This window comes from Mytilus edulis, unplaced genomic scaffold (genome assembly GCF_963676685.1).
Source record: "Mytilus edulis unplaced genomic scaffold, xbMytEdul2.2 SCAFFOLD_2162, whole genome shotgun sequence".
NCBI classification, from domain to species: domain Eukaryota; kingdom Metazoa; phylum Mollusca; class Bivalvia; order Mytilida; family Mytilidae; genus Mytilus; species Mytilus edulis.
The window spans coordinates 1-16,967 of NW_027268446.1; the positions used below are offsets into that span (position 1 = coordinate 1).

Genomic DNA, 16,967 nt, shown 5'->3' on the forward strand with positions numbered 1-16,967 from the left:
AAACCTGGTTTTCTGGAAATCTAAAATTAGTATACTATGCATACCCGTAGCCAGGGGTGGTTTCGGGGGATTCGGACAAACCCCCCCTTGAAAACAAATAATGACTGTTAAAGTCAACGTTCTGTTCGAATTGTGACTGTTAAAGTCAAGTTTTTGAGGCTAACGAACTCCCCCTTTGGAAATTCCTGGCTACGGGCCTGCTATGGAGCGCATTAATCCTCAATTTTAAATGCAAACTCATAGACAAGTAAATTTTGGCTCAAAAAATGATCTAGATATATTTCTCTTTCACCAAAAGTTTCATTTCTGCAAATTTGTTGGATAGTTTAAGTAAACAAGGACATCAAAAGCACTATTTTGTGTTAGAGTAGGGCTACTTTTACATACTTTCTAAATTGGAGGGAGTAATTGGTGGTCTGACACCTAAAAAGCAAAAAAAGTTGATCAGAAATCTTTTGTTCTGTTTATTCTTAATCCTTAGTCAATTTGAAGTTAAAAACATCCTTTCTGAGCATAATGCGCGACTCATATTACAAATTTCACAGCTCAATTTAAACTGACTGTAATGTAAGCCTATATATATTTTAATTTTAACCCCGCCGCATTTTTGCGCCTGTCCCAAGTCAGGAGCCTCTGGCCTTTGTTAGTCTTGTATTATTTTAATTTTAGTTTCTTGTGTACAATTTGGAAATTAGTATGGCGTTCATTATCACTGGACTAGTATATATTTGTTTAGGGGCCAGCTGAAGGACGCCTCCGGGTGCGGGAATTTCTCGCTACATTGAAGACCTGTTGGTGACCCTCTGCTGTTTTTTTATTTGGGCGGGTTGTTGTCTCTTTGACACATACCCCATTTCCATTCTCAATTTTATACTTTGATAGAAAATACTTGAAAATCTCATTTTGGACTAGAGAAACATAAACTTTCAATATTAAGATCAGCTTTTGTTGATTTTTCCTTGTTTGTTCTACTGCTTTAAAGACTTTTCACAATTTTTACAATGAGTTTAATAAAAAAATCTAAGGTATTGAAGAGTCAAGAAATATTGACCCCCCTTTTTAGCTCACCTGGCCCGAAGGGCCAAGTGAGCTTTTCCCATCACTTGGCGTCCGGCGTCCGGCGTCGTCCTGCGTCCGTCGTCCGGCGTTAACTTTTACAAAAAATCTTCTCCTCTGAAACTACTGGGCCAAATTTAACCAAACTTGGCCACAATCATCATTGGGGTATCTAGTTTAAAAAATGTGTCCGGTGACCCAGCCAACCAACCAAGATGGCCGCCATGGCTAAAAATAGAACATAGGGGTCAAATGCAGTTTTTGGCTTATAACTCAAAAACCAAAGCATTTAGAGCAAATCTGACGTGGGGTAATATTGTTCATCAGGTCAAGATCTATCTGCCCTGAAATTTTCAGATGAATCGGACATTTCGTTGTTGGGTTGCTGCCTCTGAAATGGTAATTTTAAGGAAATTTTGCTGTTTTTGGTTATTATCTTGAATATTATTATAGATAGAGATAAACTGTGAACAGCAATAATGTTCAGCAAAGTAAGATCTACAAATAAGTCAACATGACCAAAATGGTCAGTTGACCACTTTAGGAGTTATTGCCCTTTATTGTCAATTTTTAACCATTTTTCGTAAATCTTAGTACCGGTAATCTTTTAGAAAAATCTTCTCCTCTTAAACTACTGGGCCAAATTCAACCAAACTTGGCCATAATCATCATAGGGGTATCTAGTTTAAAAAATGTGTCCGGTGACCCGGCCAACCAACCAAGATGGCTGCATGGCTAAAAATAGAATATAGGGGTAAAATGCAGTTTTTGGCTAATAACTTAAAAACCAAAGCATTTAGAGCAAATCTGACAGGAAGTAAAATTGTTGATCAGGTCACGATCTATCTGCCCTGGAATTTTCAGATGAATCGGATAATTGGTTGTTATGTTGCTGCCCCTGAATTGGTAATTTTGAGGAAATTTTGCTGTTTTTTTGTTATTATCTTGAATATTATTATAGATAGAGATAAACTGTAAACAGCAATAATGTACAGCAAATTAAGAACTAAAAATAAGTCAGAATGACCAAAATAGTCAATTGACCCCCTAAGGAGTTATTGCCCTTCCTAGTCAATTTTTAACAATTTTCTTAAAATTTGAAGATTTTCAATAACATTTTCCACAGAAAGTACTGTTATAGATAGAGATAATTGTAACCAGCAAGAATGTTTAGTAAAGTAAGATCTACAAACACATCACCATCACCAAAACACAATTTTGTCATGAATCCATCTGTGTCCATTGTTTAATTTCACATAGACCAAGGTGAGCGACACAGGCTCTTTAGAGCCTCTAGTTTACACCTGGTGTCAGTAATGGGGAATATTAACTGATCAAAAGTGCAGTCATGGTCATTTAACTGTTTTATTTAGTATAAAACTTTCAATTGGGATAATAATTGCATTATTAATTATTGTGTTTAAAAACTTTTTATGATGAAATAATTGACTTAATCAGTCTGAACAAAGTTTTTGCATTCATCATGTTCATATTTAAAAAAAAAAAAATGAACTCCATGCATAAAAAATGAATCATGTTAATTTAAGGCCATGTACTACGATCAGCCGATAAACAGTTTTCTCTTCATGAATGAAAAATAAATGTTTAAATAATGTTAATTATCACTGAACTAGTATATAATATTTACATTTGTATTTAGGGGCCAGCTGAAGGAGGCCTCCCTGTGAGGGAATTTCTGGCTGCATTGAAGACCTTTTGGTGACCTTCTGCTGTTGTATGTTCTATGGTCAGGTTGTTGTCTCTTTGACACATTCCCCATTTCAATTCTCAATTTTAATGTTGTATTTATTGATATGTAATGATACGATTGAAATGCTTTAAATTAAGGATGTATTCTTTTGACATTTCAGTCTCAGTGAAGATATAAGGGGAAAAGATTGTGTATTTACAATGAGTAGTTTTTGAGTAATCAATTTTTAAAATTTTATTACCAATCAACATGATCCAGTCAGACTTTTTTGGCAAAATTTTTAGAAAATGGGTGAGGGGTACAAAAATGATTTTACCAGAAGCATGTACATCCCATATCTTTTTTTTTCTTTTCAAATTTCTTAGATATAGATATGTATTTTCTCAATCATTTATAACAAAGAAGTTGAAAAAATATGCATTTTGTTCTTCAAATACACAAATTTATAAAATCGACAGCATGGTGAATTTGACACAAAAAGCATCAAAATATGATTAAACTTTCTTATATTAACAATTTAACACCTACCTATAGTAATTTTAATTTAAACTTATTCAGATTGGTCCACTTCATCTTAATTGAAAGTATGAAAAAAAGTTTAATTGTGGATTTGGGTGTTTTTTTTCATGATAATAGCCCAAAAATAGGTAAAAATTTATGAAGAATGGGAAAATCATGAAAATTTGGTACTTTTAAAAGGCTGTAGCTAAACATTGCTAAAAAAGAAGTGCACCTGTCACTGCACCACCATATGATTTTTTCTTCACCCATTATTCTTTTACAATCTTATAAAACCAAATATCAGGTTAAGAAAGAAAGTTTAAATAAATTATTCTAGTTTTTTTTTTTGCTCCTCAGAGGTGTGCATCCTTAATTCAATTTAAATATTTTCATAATTTTATTTTATTTCAGCACAATTACACTATAAGTGGTCAAGTAACATCAAGCCAAGTAAACATGTGCAATAATCCAAATTTAATTGTACGACAGCCTCCTGATACATACAGCACACTTGCAGGATCAAATGTATCTACTTTGAAGCAACTCACAGAGTCCCATTACATAACAACTGAAGAATGTGAGGTCAATTATCCTATGGTAAGTTATCAGAAAGTTTTGGCAGTTTCTTTAAAACATTGGAGATTTGTTTGCCTCACCTACTCTAGTAGAGGGAATTATGTTTTCTGGATATTTGTTAATTTGTAATCTTTTTATCTATTTATAGTAGAACTTGTGAACATGAAATTGTATTGAAAGCAAATATCAAAATTAATGATCGTCTTATATTTGTAGGTCAGACCCAGACGTGAATTTCTTGACCTACTTAAACAAGTAGGAGCATCATGGGAAGTGTTATCCAGAAAAGAGGTAAAAATTTCTCTGAATTCAGAAATTATTTCCATGATTGTATTAATGCCAAAAATGCACAGCACCAGGTTTCGCAATAATTAAAGCTTTCATTCATATTTTCAGTAGTGATTTTATATTTATTGCAATCAGCATATTTAAGATGGTACCTAACACTACAGGGAGATAACTCTGTAAAGTCAGCTAAACGTTTTAATTACGTTGTGTTGTAAAGGGAATAATAAGCTTCTCAAAGATCAAAATTGGTCTTTGTCAAACTGCTATATAACCAGTGCAATTTTTCTGACAAAACGGTTGGTTCAAAATTTTAGAATTTACATATTTTTGTTAAAGGGTCAAAGTAAATACTTTGTCAAAATTCTATCAAAATAAAACGAGCCAAATTAATTTTAGTGAAATGGTTAGGTACCACCTTAAATACTGTAAACATAACAATAAATGAAGAAATTTTTTATTATTGTGAAAAATGCTACCATATCAATTTTGACACTATAAAAACTTGCGTTCTTAATTTCAACTTAATTATCTGTAAATTGAAGGTCTGTAGTTATCTGAAGGATTACATTGGTAGCAGACAGTTGTATAATCCAAATGACCCTAGTATCGTGTTCTGTAAAAAAGATCCTCTGGGAAAAGTATTTGGAGTTGATAAGTTTACCTTCACAGAAGCAACGTAAGTATTTATCTATAATTGTATACATTATCACTGAACTAGTATACATATTTGTTTAGGGGACAGCTGAATGACTCCTCAGGGTGCCGGAGTTTCTCTTTGCATTGAAGACCCATTGGTGGCGTTCCACTGTTGTTGGCTCTATGGTCAAGTTGTTGTCTCTTTGACACATTCCCCATTTCCATTCTCAGTTTTATGTATATGTATATAATACGCATGTTCTGTACCATTGAGTTGACTGCAATGCCTAATTTTGTGATCGCTTATTTATTGTTTAATCAACTGTATGTTTTGATAGAAACATTATAATTTGCTATTTATTATTTGTATATCTATTGGATATGTCTGAAGGAATAAACATTAACTAATTATAAAGCTGTACTTTTTGATTGATTTGTATTTAGGAGAGAAAGGGCAAAAATTGAAATGACAGCAAGTTTATATAAAAATAATCCTATAAATTGGGTGTTTCAAGTCTTGCAGCAAGGATAAACATGATAAACAGATCTAAAAGACTAAAGTGAAAGACCTCATTTATATAAAAATGCATTGCAAGGAATTGTGTGCAACTTCTTGTTTCTTCAGTATTTAAATACGAAGATAAACAAGAAGTAATTGTAACAGGATGCTGTTAAGAAGTCTCCCAAACAAAGCTCCCATATTCATTTGATTTGTTTAATTGTCCAATACAAGAATAAATATGGTTAAGGGGTGGGGATCTTGACCGTTTACAAGTTTTCAAACAAGAGGGGGGTGGGGTGACCCCCTAAGGACTTCCTTTTTTTCCCATTTAATTTGTTTTATTGTCCCCTACAAGAATATATATGGTTTAGGAGTTGGGATCTGGACAGTTTACAAGTAAATAGCACATTCTCAAATTTAATGGGGTGGGGGTGACCCCCAGGGACTTCCCTTAAATTTCATTTGATTTGTTTTATTGTCCCCTACAAGAATTTATATGGTTTTGGGGTGGGGATCTGGAACGTTTACAAGATAATAGCACATTCTCAAATTGAACGGGGTGGGGGGTGACCCCCCAGGAATTCCCTTTTACAACATTAAATTTGTTTTATCGTCCCATTCAAGAATATATATGGTTTAGGGGTGGGGATTTGGACCATTTACAAGATAATAGTATATTCTCAAATTTAAGGGGGTGGGATGACCCCCCAGGGATTCCCTTTATTTCATGTGATTTGTTTTATTGTCCTATGATCATTTCTGAAGACTGTGTGTGTTTATCACTTAAAGTTTTCAAGTTATATTCATTTGAAAATTTTCGAAAATAAAATCCCATAGGGTTCTATAGTAAACCCCTCCCTTCTTTTGGCCCCCCAAAATACCCCTTAATAGACCCCAATGCACACATTTTATGAAACCCTAAGTAAATCTGACAAGTGGTTTTTGAGAAACGCTGCGGACAAGTTCATTTTTTTTAAAGTGGCGGAAGAAAAAGAAAAAGAAAAAGAAGAAGAATAATAAAAATCATAAGAACTGAGCAAAAACAATAAGTCTCCAAACTTTGTTTGGGAGACTTAATAATGAATGGTAACAAGACGTAACTGCTAATAAATGGAAGACCAAAGGATGTGAATAAGAATTATTGATTGATTGGTTTTTAAATTGCTGTAATATTGTCAAAATGATATATTCCCCTATCAACTTGTACAACGGAAGTAACTATAAACTTATCTAAACGGGGAGGTCTGGGTCGATAATCTTTATCTGAAATTATGAATCTCTATAATGTTTTACATCTGTCTTTTATTTTCAGGAAATTGATAGATGCCAACTGCTACCAGTTACCTGACTCATGTATGGTTAAGAAAGAACAATTAGTCGCTATACCAAAGAAAAGAAGTAATTCATCAAATCAAGTAAATCAGGTAATTATTAATTTAAATTGATTCAGGGATCTTCAGATTGTTTTGAAAATGCTATGGCTGTGGCATCCAAAAATCTTTTCATTTTTTTATGACCGCTGCTGTGGACAATGATGACATCCAGTATTAACCCTGACCGCCCTTCCGTCCAGGGCATTTTCATTTCTTCACTCAAATTTAAGTTTTCCATGTCTAAATTTTTGAAACTTATACACAGATACATAGATTTGGCCAGTGAATCAATACTTTTCTAGAGTAATGCCCCTTTAAAACTTGGAAAATTGCTCACTTTTTAGCTCACCTGTCCCGAAGGGACAAGTGAGCTTATGCCATCACTTGGCGTCCGTCGTCGTCCGTCGTCTGTCGTCCGTCATCTGTCGTCGTAAACTATTTCAAGAATCTTCTCCTCTGTAACTACTGGGCCAAATACTTTCAAACTTTAACTGAATGTTCCTTAGGGTATCTATTTTATAAATTGTATCCGAAGTTTTGATCTATCAACAAACATGGTCGCCATTGCTAAAAATAGAACATAGGGGTCAAATGCAGTTTTTGGCTTATAACTCAAAAACCAAAGCATTTAGAGCAAATCTGACATGGGGTATTATTGTTTAACAGGTCAAGATCTATCTGCCCTGAAATTTTCAGATGAATCAGACAACCCGTTGTTGGGTTGCTGCCCCTGAATTGGTAATTTTAAGGAAATTTTGCTGTTTTTGGTTATTATCTTGAATATTATTATAGATAGAGATAAACTGTAAACAGGAATAATGTTCAGCAGAGTAAGATTTACAAATAAGTCAACATGACGGAAATGGTCAGTTGACCCCTTTAGGAGTTATTGCCCTTTATAGTCAATTTTTAACCATTTTTCGTAAATCTTAGTAATCTTTTACAAAAATCTTCTCCTCTGAAACTACTGGGCCAAATACTTCCAAACTTTAATTGAATGTTCCTTAGGGTATCTAGTTTGTAAATTGTATCAGAAGTTATGATCTATCAACAAACATGGTCGCCATTGCTAAAAATAGAACATAGGGGTCAAATGCAGTTTTTGGCTTATAACTCAAAAACCAAAACATTTAGAGCAAATCTGACATGGGGTAATATTGTTTATCAGGTCAAGATCTATCTGCCCTGAAATTTTCAGATGAATCAGACAACCTGTTGTTGGGTTGCTGCCCCTGAATTGGTAATTTTAAGGAAATTTTGCTGTTTTTGGTTATTATCTTGAATATTATTATAGATAGAGATAAACTGTAAACAGGAATAATGTTCAGCAAAGTAAGATTTACAAATAAGTCAACATGACGGAAATGGTCAGTTGACCCCTTTAGGAGTTATTGCCCTTTATAGTCAATTTTTAACCATTTTTCGTAAATCTTAGTAATCTTTTACAAAAATCTTCTCCTCTGAAACTACTGGGCCAAATACTTCCAAACTTTAACTGAATGTTCCTTATGGTATCTAGTTTGTAAATTGTATCCGAAGTTGTGATTTATCAACAAACATGGTCGCCATTGCTAAAAATAGAACATAGGGGTCAAATGCAGTTTTTGGCTTATAACTCAAAAACCAAAACATTTAGAGCAAATCTGACATGGGGTAATATTGTTTATCAGGTCAAGATCTATCTGCCCTGAAATTTTCAGATGAATCAGACAACCTGTTATTGGGTTGCTGCCCCTGAATTGGTAATTTTAAGGAAATTTTGCTGTTTTTGGTTATTATCTTGAATATTATTATAGATAGAGATAAACTGTAAACAGGAATAATGTTCAGCAAAGTAAGATTTACAAATAAGTCAACATGACGGAAATGGTCAGTTGACCCCTTTAGGAGTTATTGCCCTTTATAGTCAATTTTTAACCATTTTTCGTAAATCTTAGTAATCTTTTACAAAAATCTTCTCCTCTGAAACTACTAAGCCAAATACTTCCAAACTTTAACTGAATGTTCCTTATGGTATCTAGTTTGTAAATTGTATCCGAAGTTGTGATTTATCAACAAACATGGTCGCCATTGCTAAAAATAGAACATAGGGGTCAAATGCAGTTTTTGGCTTATAACTCAAAAACCAAAGCATTTAGAGCAAATCTGACATGGGATAATATTGTTTATCAGGTCAAGATCTATCTGCCCTGAAATTTTCAGATGAATCAGACAACCTGTTGTTGGGTTACTGCCCCTGAATTGGTAATTTTAAAGAAATTTTGCTGTTTTTGGTTATTATCTTGAATATTATTATAGATAGAGATAAACTGTAAACCGGAATAATGTTCAGCAAAGTAAGATTTACAAATAAGTCAACATGACGGAAATGGTCAGTTGACCCCTTTAGGAGTTATTGCCCTTTATAGTCAATTTTTAACCATTTTTCGTAAATCTTAGTAATCTTTTACAAAAATCTTCTCCTCTGAAACTACTGGGCCAAATACTTCCAAACTTTAACTGAATGTTCCTTAGGGTATCTAGTATGTAAATTGTATCCGAAGTTATGATCTATCAACAAACATGGTCGCCATTGCTAAAAATAGAACATAGGGGTCAAATGCAGTTTTGGCTTATAACTCAAAAACCAAAGCATTTAGAGCAAATCTGACATGGGGTAATATTGTTAATCAGGTCAAGATCTATCTGCCCTGAAATTTTCAGATGAATCAGACAACCTGTTGTTGGGTTGCTGCCCCTGAATTGGTAATTTTAAGGAAATTTTGCTGTTTTTGGTTATTATCTTGAATATTATTATAGATAGAGATAAACTGTAAACAGGAATAATGTTCAGCAAAGTAAGATTTACAAATAAGTCTGCATGACGGAAATGGTCAGTTGACCCCTTTAGGAGTTATTGCCCTTTATAGTCAATTTTTAACCATTTTTCGTAAATCTTAATAATCTTTTACAAAAATCTTCTCCTCTGAAACTACTGGGTCAAATACTTCCAAACTTTAACTGAATGTTCCTTAGGGTATCTAGTTTGTAAATTGTATCCGAAGTTATGATCTATCAACAAACATGGTCGCCATTGCTAAAAATAGAACATAGGGGTCAAATGCAGTTTTTGGCTTATAACTCAAAAACCAAAGCATTTAGAGCAAATCTGACATGGGGTAATATTGTTTATCAGGTCAAGATCTATCTGCCCTGAAATTTTCAGATGAATCAGACAACCTGTTGTTGGGTTGCTGCCCCTGAATTGATAATTTTAAGGAAATTTTGCTGTTTTTGTTTATTATCTTGAATATAATTATAGATAGAAATAAACTGTAAACAGCAATAATGTTCAGCAAAGTAAGATCTTCAATTAAGTCAATTTGACCAAAATTGTCAATTGACCCCTTAAGAAGTTATTGCCCTTTAAAGACTTTTTTCACAATTTGTTCATCATGTTGACATACTTTAAAAAATCTTCTCCTTTGAAACTGCTGTATCAATTTCAGCTTAACTTAGGCTAAATGAGTTTCAGAGTATCTAGTATAAATTTTATATTTTATTTCCTTGTATGTCAAGAAACATAGCTCCTAAAGCTAAAATAGAACATAGGAGAAAATGATTATTTTTTTTGGCTTTTGAAGAAAATAGGACGATCCAAAAAACATTTAAATAAATTGAAAAGCCAAAATAATCATTGATGAGAGATTTAACCAAAAGAATTAATGTGAGCGATTCAGGCTCTTGAGAGCCTCTTGTTTAGTTTCCACACTCTTAATTTATATAATTAGTTATCATGGTTATTCTCGTCAGTATTTTATGAAAAAAAGTTGTTTATTTTCAGATAGTGACTGTTTCTTGTCCAAAGTTGATTGACATACTCGTACATAGTCCCAGTACACAGACAGGGGAACAGCAGAAAAAACAAAATAGTTTCGAAGGTCAAACATCAGACACGAGTTCTAACAGAGGTAAACATGGAAAGTATATAATTATTACAGTTTTGTATGTTAAAATTAAATGGGCAACAACTCTAAATAACATGTTGGTACAAATTCGATAAGCTTTTGACATGTTTCAGCATTGGCAAGATGTTGTGTACATTGAGTTTGGTTTGTTTAGCATGACAGCATGTGCATCCTTGTTTTAGAGTTGACTTAATATTTTTATGAGTATTTCTATTCATTTTAGCACAAAACTTGTCAGCTGCATCTACTGGTAGGAGAAGACATAGATGGGTTTCTGTAAGTAAAAATCACAAATTTACATGTTGTTGTTTTGAACATGATATGTAGATAAATCAGTGGCGTAGCCAGGGTTAAAATGATGTGGATGCGAAACTGTTTTAAAAAAATTTTAGGACCTTTTATGCACTTTTTTTTTCTGACGTTTTTCCTGTATACATGTGTACTTCCCCTACAATCCAACAATGGCTATATTTTTGTTTAATTTCAAAATACCCCTCAATATATAAGTTTCTATCAGAATTTTGTTGTTTTCTCGTAACTACCATCATTAGATACAGTAATATGTGAGGTTAAAGTTTCACATCCAATTGAAATATGAAATCTCAAAATGGATCCATTACAAAGGCCCTTTTGCATATGGAACTTCGAAATATAGGCTCTGAAGTGATACCCCCCCTTTCCCGCAATTTGAGCCTCCACATGGGATTTTTTTTATTACTTGTCTTAACGCGTTGCAGGGGACAGAAATGCCGGGTGTCCGTCATGTGTTGCCAGATTTTTGTGAAATTTATATCATCACCAATGTCTTTGAAACTCGCGAAAATAAGTCCTGATCAAATAATTTAACCAACTATGCCCCCTTTGAAATATAAATCATAATTGATATACCATTGCATTTGGCCTGAAGCTTTTATTTCTCTTAGATATTAAATGAAAAAAAAAAAGGCTTTTTTTTTAGTAACTGCCCTTGTATACATATTAGAATAGATATATATGTGCACTACAGGGACTTTTGAACTCTTTATTTGAAAATAAAATTAATATTGTACCAAGTTTGTAACCGGTATTTATTAGCCCAGAAATGATCACACTCCATAATAAATACTAGTCGTATTTAATGTCACAGGAAACGATATCAGGCAATGATGTGTTCGTTGTTAACTAGTAACGTTGCTATGTCATCCCTCCGCTTGGTTCAATCTCAGACCAAACATGTCTGCAGGTCTACGTGTTATCATCCTCTGCGCTTGTCGTTTCCGACGATGCGCTAAGACGTAGACTTTTTACGAAAAAGTTAACAGCACTTTTCTGCGATTTATCCATCTTGTTTACATAAACTATAAATGATCTTAAAGGAAAGACCATGTATACTACTTTGGAAATGTTTTTATGTCCTGCTGTAGCAGAGAGAGTCATTAAGTTTTCCCTAGTCCATCAGTCTGTACTTTCAATAATTAATTTGAAACAACCAAATGTTATGAAACTTATTCATAATGCTTATTACCACAACACAAAGATCAACTTTGAATTTTGGTGAAGTCACTTATACCGTTTTAGAGTTATGCCCCTTTACAAATGAAATAACTGCTCATATACAAAAGGGGGCATCATCATATTTTACTGAAAAAGTCATAACCTTGTGTATATTGTGAGACCTGCAATGTTATTGTCATTCACTACCAATAGTCCCAATACCAAACTTTTACAGTAGGTCTTTCGAGGCATAAACATTATATAGAGTTGGTGGGGAAACCATTAATACCAGCATTTTCCATTTTGGCTGAAAGTTCACATTCCTATATATGTTCATCCACTAAGAAAAAAGAAGTGCTTTGAAAACACACTGTATAGCAATAAACCTCATTAAAACATATTAAGCTAAGAAAGCATAGTAAACTAGTGTATATCAATTATAGGAAAGGGGAGATTCTGAACCAGATATAATAGCCATCGAGCTAGATGCTGACAATGATGATGATGCTATAGGTGTAGAGGTTGGAACCAATGGTACTGAGGATGTTATGTCTGTAGAGGTTGATGCTGACAGAATCTCATTCGAGTATGAAGTCTGTTCAGATGAGGATGATATTATATCCAGCACAGCCAGTGTATCAGGAATCTCAGATACTGTGAGTTTTATAGGGATATCATACATCACTCAACCTTAAGGTCATATGCAGTTATTTAAGAATGGTTATCTATATGCTACCCTTTTTTGTTGATTTTACAGTACTCCTGTATACTGGATCTTAAGGGGGTCCTTTTGACTAGAGATCAGTAGTGTGCTTGTAACAGTTTATATCAAATTGGTTTTCAGCAGAATAGAAATAATTTGTGTTATAAAGAAGTCTAGGAAATATCTGATTATTACCAACACAAACAATTAGTCATTTTAAGAGCAGTGTTTTCTCCAGGCCAATTTTAGTGTTGTGGTATTAAAAGTATTATTATTAATTTTATGGAACCCACCACAGCTTGAAAGTTCAAACTAACAGATTTAGCTTTCAAAGGGACAATTAAAGTTCATTTTCAGAGATCATACAAATACAACCAATATAGTGTACAGTCGTCCGCCATAAGTATTCGTAAAAACAAAATGGCTGCCATTCAATGTAAATCTGCACATGAAAAAACTTGGAACTATTGAACAAGTAACAAAATAAAAAAATCCTACCTTAAAATGTCATGAATTTCACGTTCCAGGTCTTTGGTGTTATTTATGTTCTGAGTTCGTTTTTGCAGTTCCCTTTTTAATACCCACCAACAATTCTCAATAATATTGAGGTCGGGACTCTGAGCTGGCCAGTTTATGCTATTTAGTTCCGTTACCCTAATAAAAATCTTGAACAGATCGGGCTCGATGGACGGGGGCATTATCATCTTGAAAAACATAGTTATTATCTGGAAAATGACGAACAACCACTGGCCACAAGTTATTGTCAATAATGTCAATGTATTTTAAGGCATTTATGTTCCCTTCAACAATGGTAATAGTTAAGACACCATGGTAAGTGATGCATCCCCAGATCATTAAACTATACTTGCGCTGAGATGGAGGGCAAATACAATCTGTCAGCCACTCTTCTCCGACCTTTCTCCAAACACTGACACGAGAATCTTGCCTAATGACTACCTTGCACTCATCGCTGAAGATTACTTTACTCCAGTGTGCAATAACAGTTTTATGTAAAATTCCCCCTGCAATATCTCCCTCATTTTTAGCTCACCTGTCCCGAAGGGACAAGTGAGCTTATGCCATCACTTGGCGTCCGTCGTCGTCCGTCGTCTGTCGTCGTAAACTATTTCAAGAATCTTCTCCTCTGAAACTACTGGGCCAAATACTTTCAAACTTTAACTGAATGTTCCTTAGGGTATCTAATTTGTAAATTGTATCCGAAGTTTTGATCAACAAACATGGTCGCCATTGCTAAAAATAGAACAAAGGGGTCAAATGCAGTTTTTGGCTTATAACTCAAAAACCAAAGCATTTAGAGCAAATCTGACATGGGGTATTATTGTTTGTCAGGTCAAGATCTATCTGCCCTGAAATTTTCAGATGAATCAGACAACCCGTTGTTGGGTTGCTGCCCCTGAATTTGTAATTTTAAGGAAATTTTGCTGTTTTTGGTTATTATCTTGAATATTATTATAGATAGAGATAAACTGTAAACAGGAATAATGTTCAGCAAAGTAAGATTTACAAATAAGTCAACATGACGGAAATGGTCAGTTGACCCCTTTAGGAGTTATTGCCCTTTATAGTCAATTTTTAACCATTTTTCGTAAATCTTAGTAATCTTTTACAAAAATCTTCTCCTCTGAAACTACTGGGCCAAATATTTCCAAACTTTAACTGAATGTTCCTTAGGGTATCTAGTTTGTAAATTGTATCCGAAGTTGTGATCTATCAACAAACATGGTCGCCATTGCTAAAAATAGAACATAGGGGTCAAATGCAGTTTTTGGCTTATAACTCAAAAACCAAAGCATTTAGAGCAAATCTGACATGGGGATAATATTGTTTATCAGGTCAAGATCTATCTGCCCTGAAATTTTCAGATGAATCAGACAACTTGTTGTTGGGTTACTGCCCCTGAATTGGTAATTTTAAAGAAATTTTGCTGTTTTTGGTTATTATCTTGAATATTATTATAGATAGAGATAAACTGTAAACCGGAATAATGTTCAGCAAAGTAAGATTTACAAATAAGTCAACATGACGAAAATGGTCAGTTGACCCCTTTAGGAGTTATTGCCCTTTATAGTCAATTTTTAACCATTTTTCGTAAATCTTAGTAATCTTTTACAAAAATCTTCTCCTCTGAAACTACTGGGCCAAATATTTCCAAACTTTAACTGAATGTTCCTTAGGGTATCTAGTTTGTAAATTGTATCCGAAGTTGTGATCTATCAACAAACATGGTCGCCATTGCTAAAAATAGAACATAGGGGTCAAATGCAGTTTTTGGCTTATAACTCAAAAACCAAAGCATTTAGAGCAAATCTGACGTTGGGTAATATTGTTTATCAGGTCAAGATCTATCTGCCCTGAAATTTTCAGATGAATCAGACAACCTGTTGTTGGGTTGCTGCTCCTGAATTGATAATTTTAAGGAAATTTTGCTGTTTTTGGTTATTATCTTGAATATTATTATAGATAGAGATAAACTGTAAACAGGAATAATGTTCAGCAAAGTAAGATTTACAAATAAGTCAACATGACGGAAATGGTCAGTTGACCCCTTTAGGAGTTATTGCCCTTTATAGTCAATTTTTAACCATTTTTCGTAAATCTTAGTAATCTTTTACAAAAATCTTCTCCTCTGAAACTACTGGGCCAAATATTTCCAAACTTTAACTGAATGTTCATTAGGGTATCTAGTTTGTAAATTGTATCCGAAGTTGTGATCAATCAACAAACATGGTCGCCATTGCTAAAAATAGAACATAGGGGTCAAATGCAGTTTTTGGCTTATAACTCAAAAACCAAAGCATTTAGAGCAAATCTGACATGGGATAATATTGTTTATCAGGTCAAGATCTATCTGCCCTGAAATTTTCAGATGAATCAGACAACTTGTTGTTGGGTTACTGCCCCTGAATTGGTAATTTAAAAGAAATTTTGCTGTTTTTGGTTATTATCTTGAATATTATTATAGATAGAGATAAACTGTAAACAGGAATAATGTTCAGCAAAGTAAGATTTACAAATAAGTCAACATGACGAAAATGGTCAGTTGACCCCTTTAGGAGTTATTGCCCTTTATAGTCAATTTTTAACCATTTTTCGTAAATCTTAGTAATCTTTTACAAAAATCTTCTCCTCTGAAACTACTGGGCCAAATATTTCCAAACTTTAATTGAATGTTCCTTAGGGTATCTAGTTTGTAAATTGTATCCGAAGTTGTGATCTATCAACAAACATGGTCGCCATTGCTAAAAATAGAACATAGGGGTCAAATGCAGTTTTTGGCTTATAACTCAAAAACCAAAGCATTTAGAGCAAATCTGACGTTGGGTAATATTGTTTATCAGGTCAAGATCTATCTGCCCTGAAATTTTCAGATGAATCAGACAACCTGTTGTTGGGTTGCTGCCCCTGAATTGATAATTTTAAGGAAATTTTGCTGGGTTTTTTTTATTATCTTGAACATAATTATAGATAGAAATAAACTGTAAACAGCAATAATGTTCAGCAAAGTAAGATCTTTAATTAAGTCAAATTGACCAAAATTGTCAATTGACCACTTAAGGAGTTATTGCCCTTTAAAGACTTTTTTCACAATTTGTTCATCATGTTGACTTACTTTAAAAAATCTTCTCCTTTGAAACTGCTGTATCAATTTCAGCCAAACTTAGGCTAAATGAGTTTCAGAGTATCTAGTATAAATTTTATATTTTATTTCCTTGTATGTCAAGAAACATAGCTCCTATGGCTAAAATAGAACATAGGAGAAAATGATTATTTTTTTTGGCTTTTGAAGAAAATAGGACGATCCAAAAAACATTTAAATAAATTGAAAAGCCAAAATAATCATTGATGAGAGATTTAACCAAAAGAATTAAGGTGAGCGATTCAGGCTCTTGAGAGCCTCTTGTTTCTTGTTGACTACACGGATACAAATTTTTTTCTTTACTGACCGCTTGTGGAACCCATCAGAATGTAGTTTATGTTCAACAATTTGTTTAGAGAAAGGTTGATCAATGCTCTCATTAAAAATATTAGTAATTTCAGAAAAAGATTTATGGCGATGTTTTTTTACGCAACGGGAAAGTTTCTCATGTCCCGGTCATGAAAGGATTTTGGTCTGCCTGTTCTCTTAATGTTTTCCATATCACCCCGGTGCTCATCCCTCTTCAAAAAACTGTAAACAGTA

At 33.6% G+C, this 16,967-nt stretch overlaps 1 protein-coding gene across 3 annotated transcripts; it reads left to right on the forward strand.

The window, feature by feature from the left end:
• Window positions 1-2,598: 2,598 nt before the first annotated feature.
• Window positions 2,599-12,719, forward strand: LOC139507501 (E3 ubiquitin-protein ligase Mdm2-like; the record flags this gene model as incomplete). Of its 3 annotated transcripts, none has more annotated exon segments than XM_071295771.1 (8): window positions 2,599-2,803; window positions 3,680-3,865; window positions 4,061-4,135; window positions 4,675-4,808; window positions 6,583-6,694; window positions 10,467-10,593; window positions 10,814-10,866; window positions 12,507-12,719. In XM_071295771.1, coding segments are annotated over 8 exon segments (903 nt in total), but the record flags the coding sequence as incomplete, so codon positions are not given.
• Window positions 12,720-16,967: the final 4,248 nt, after the last annotated feature.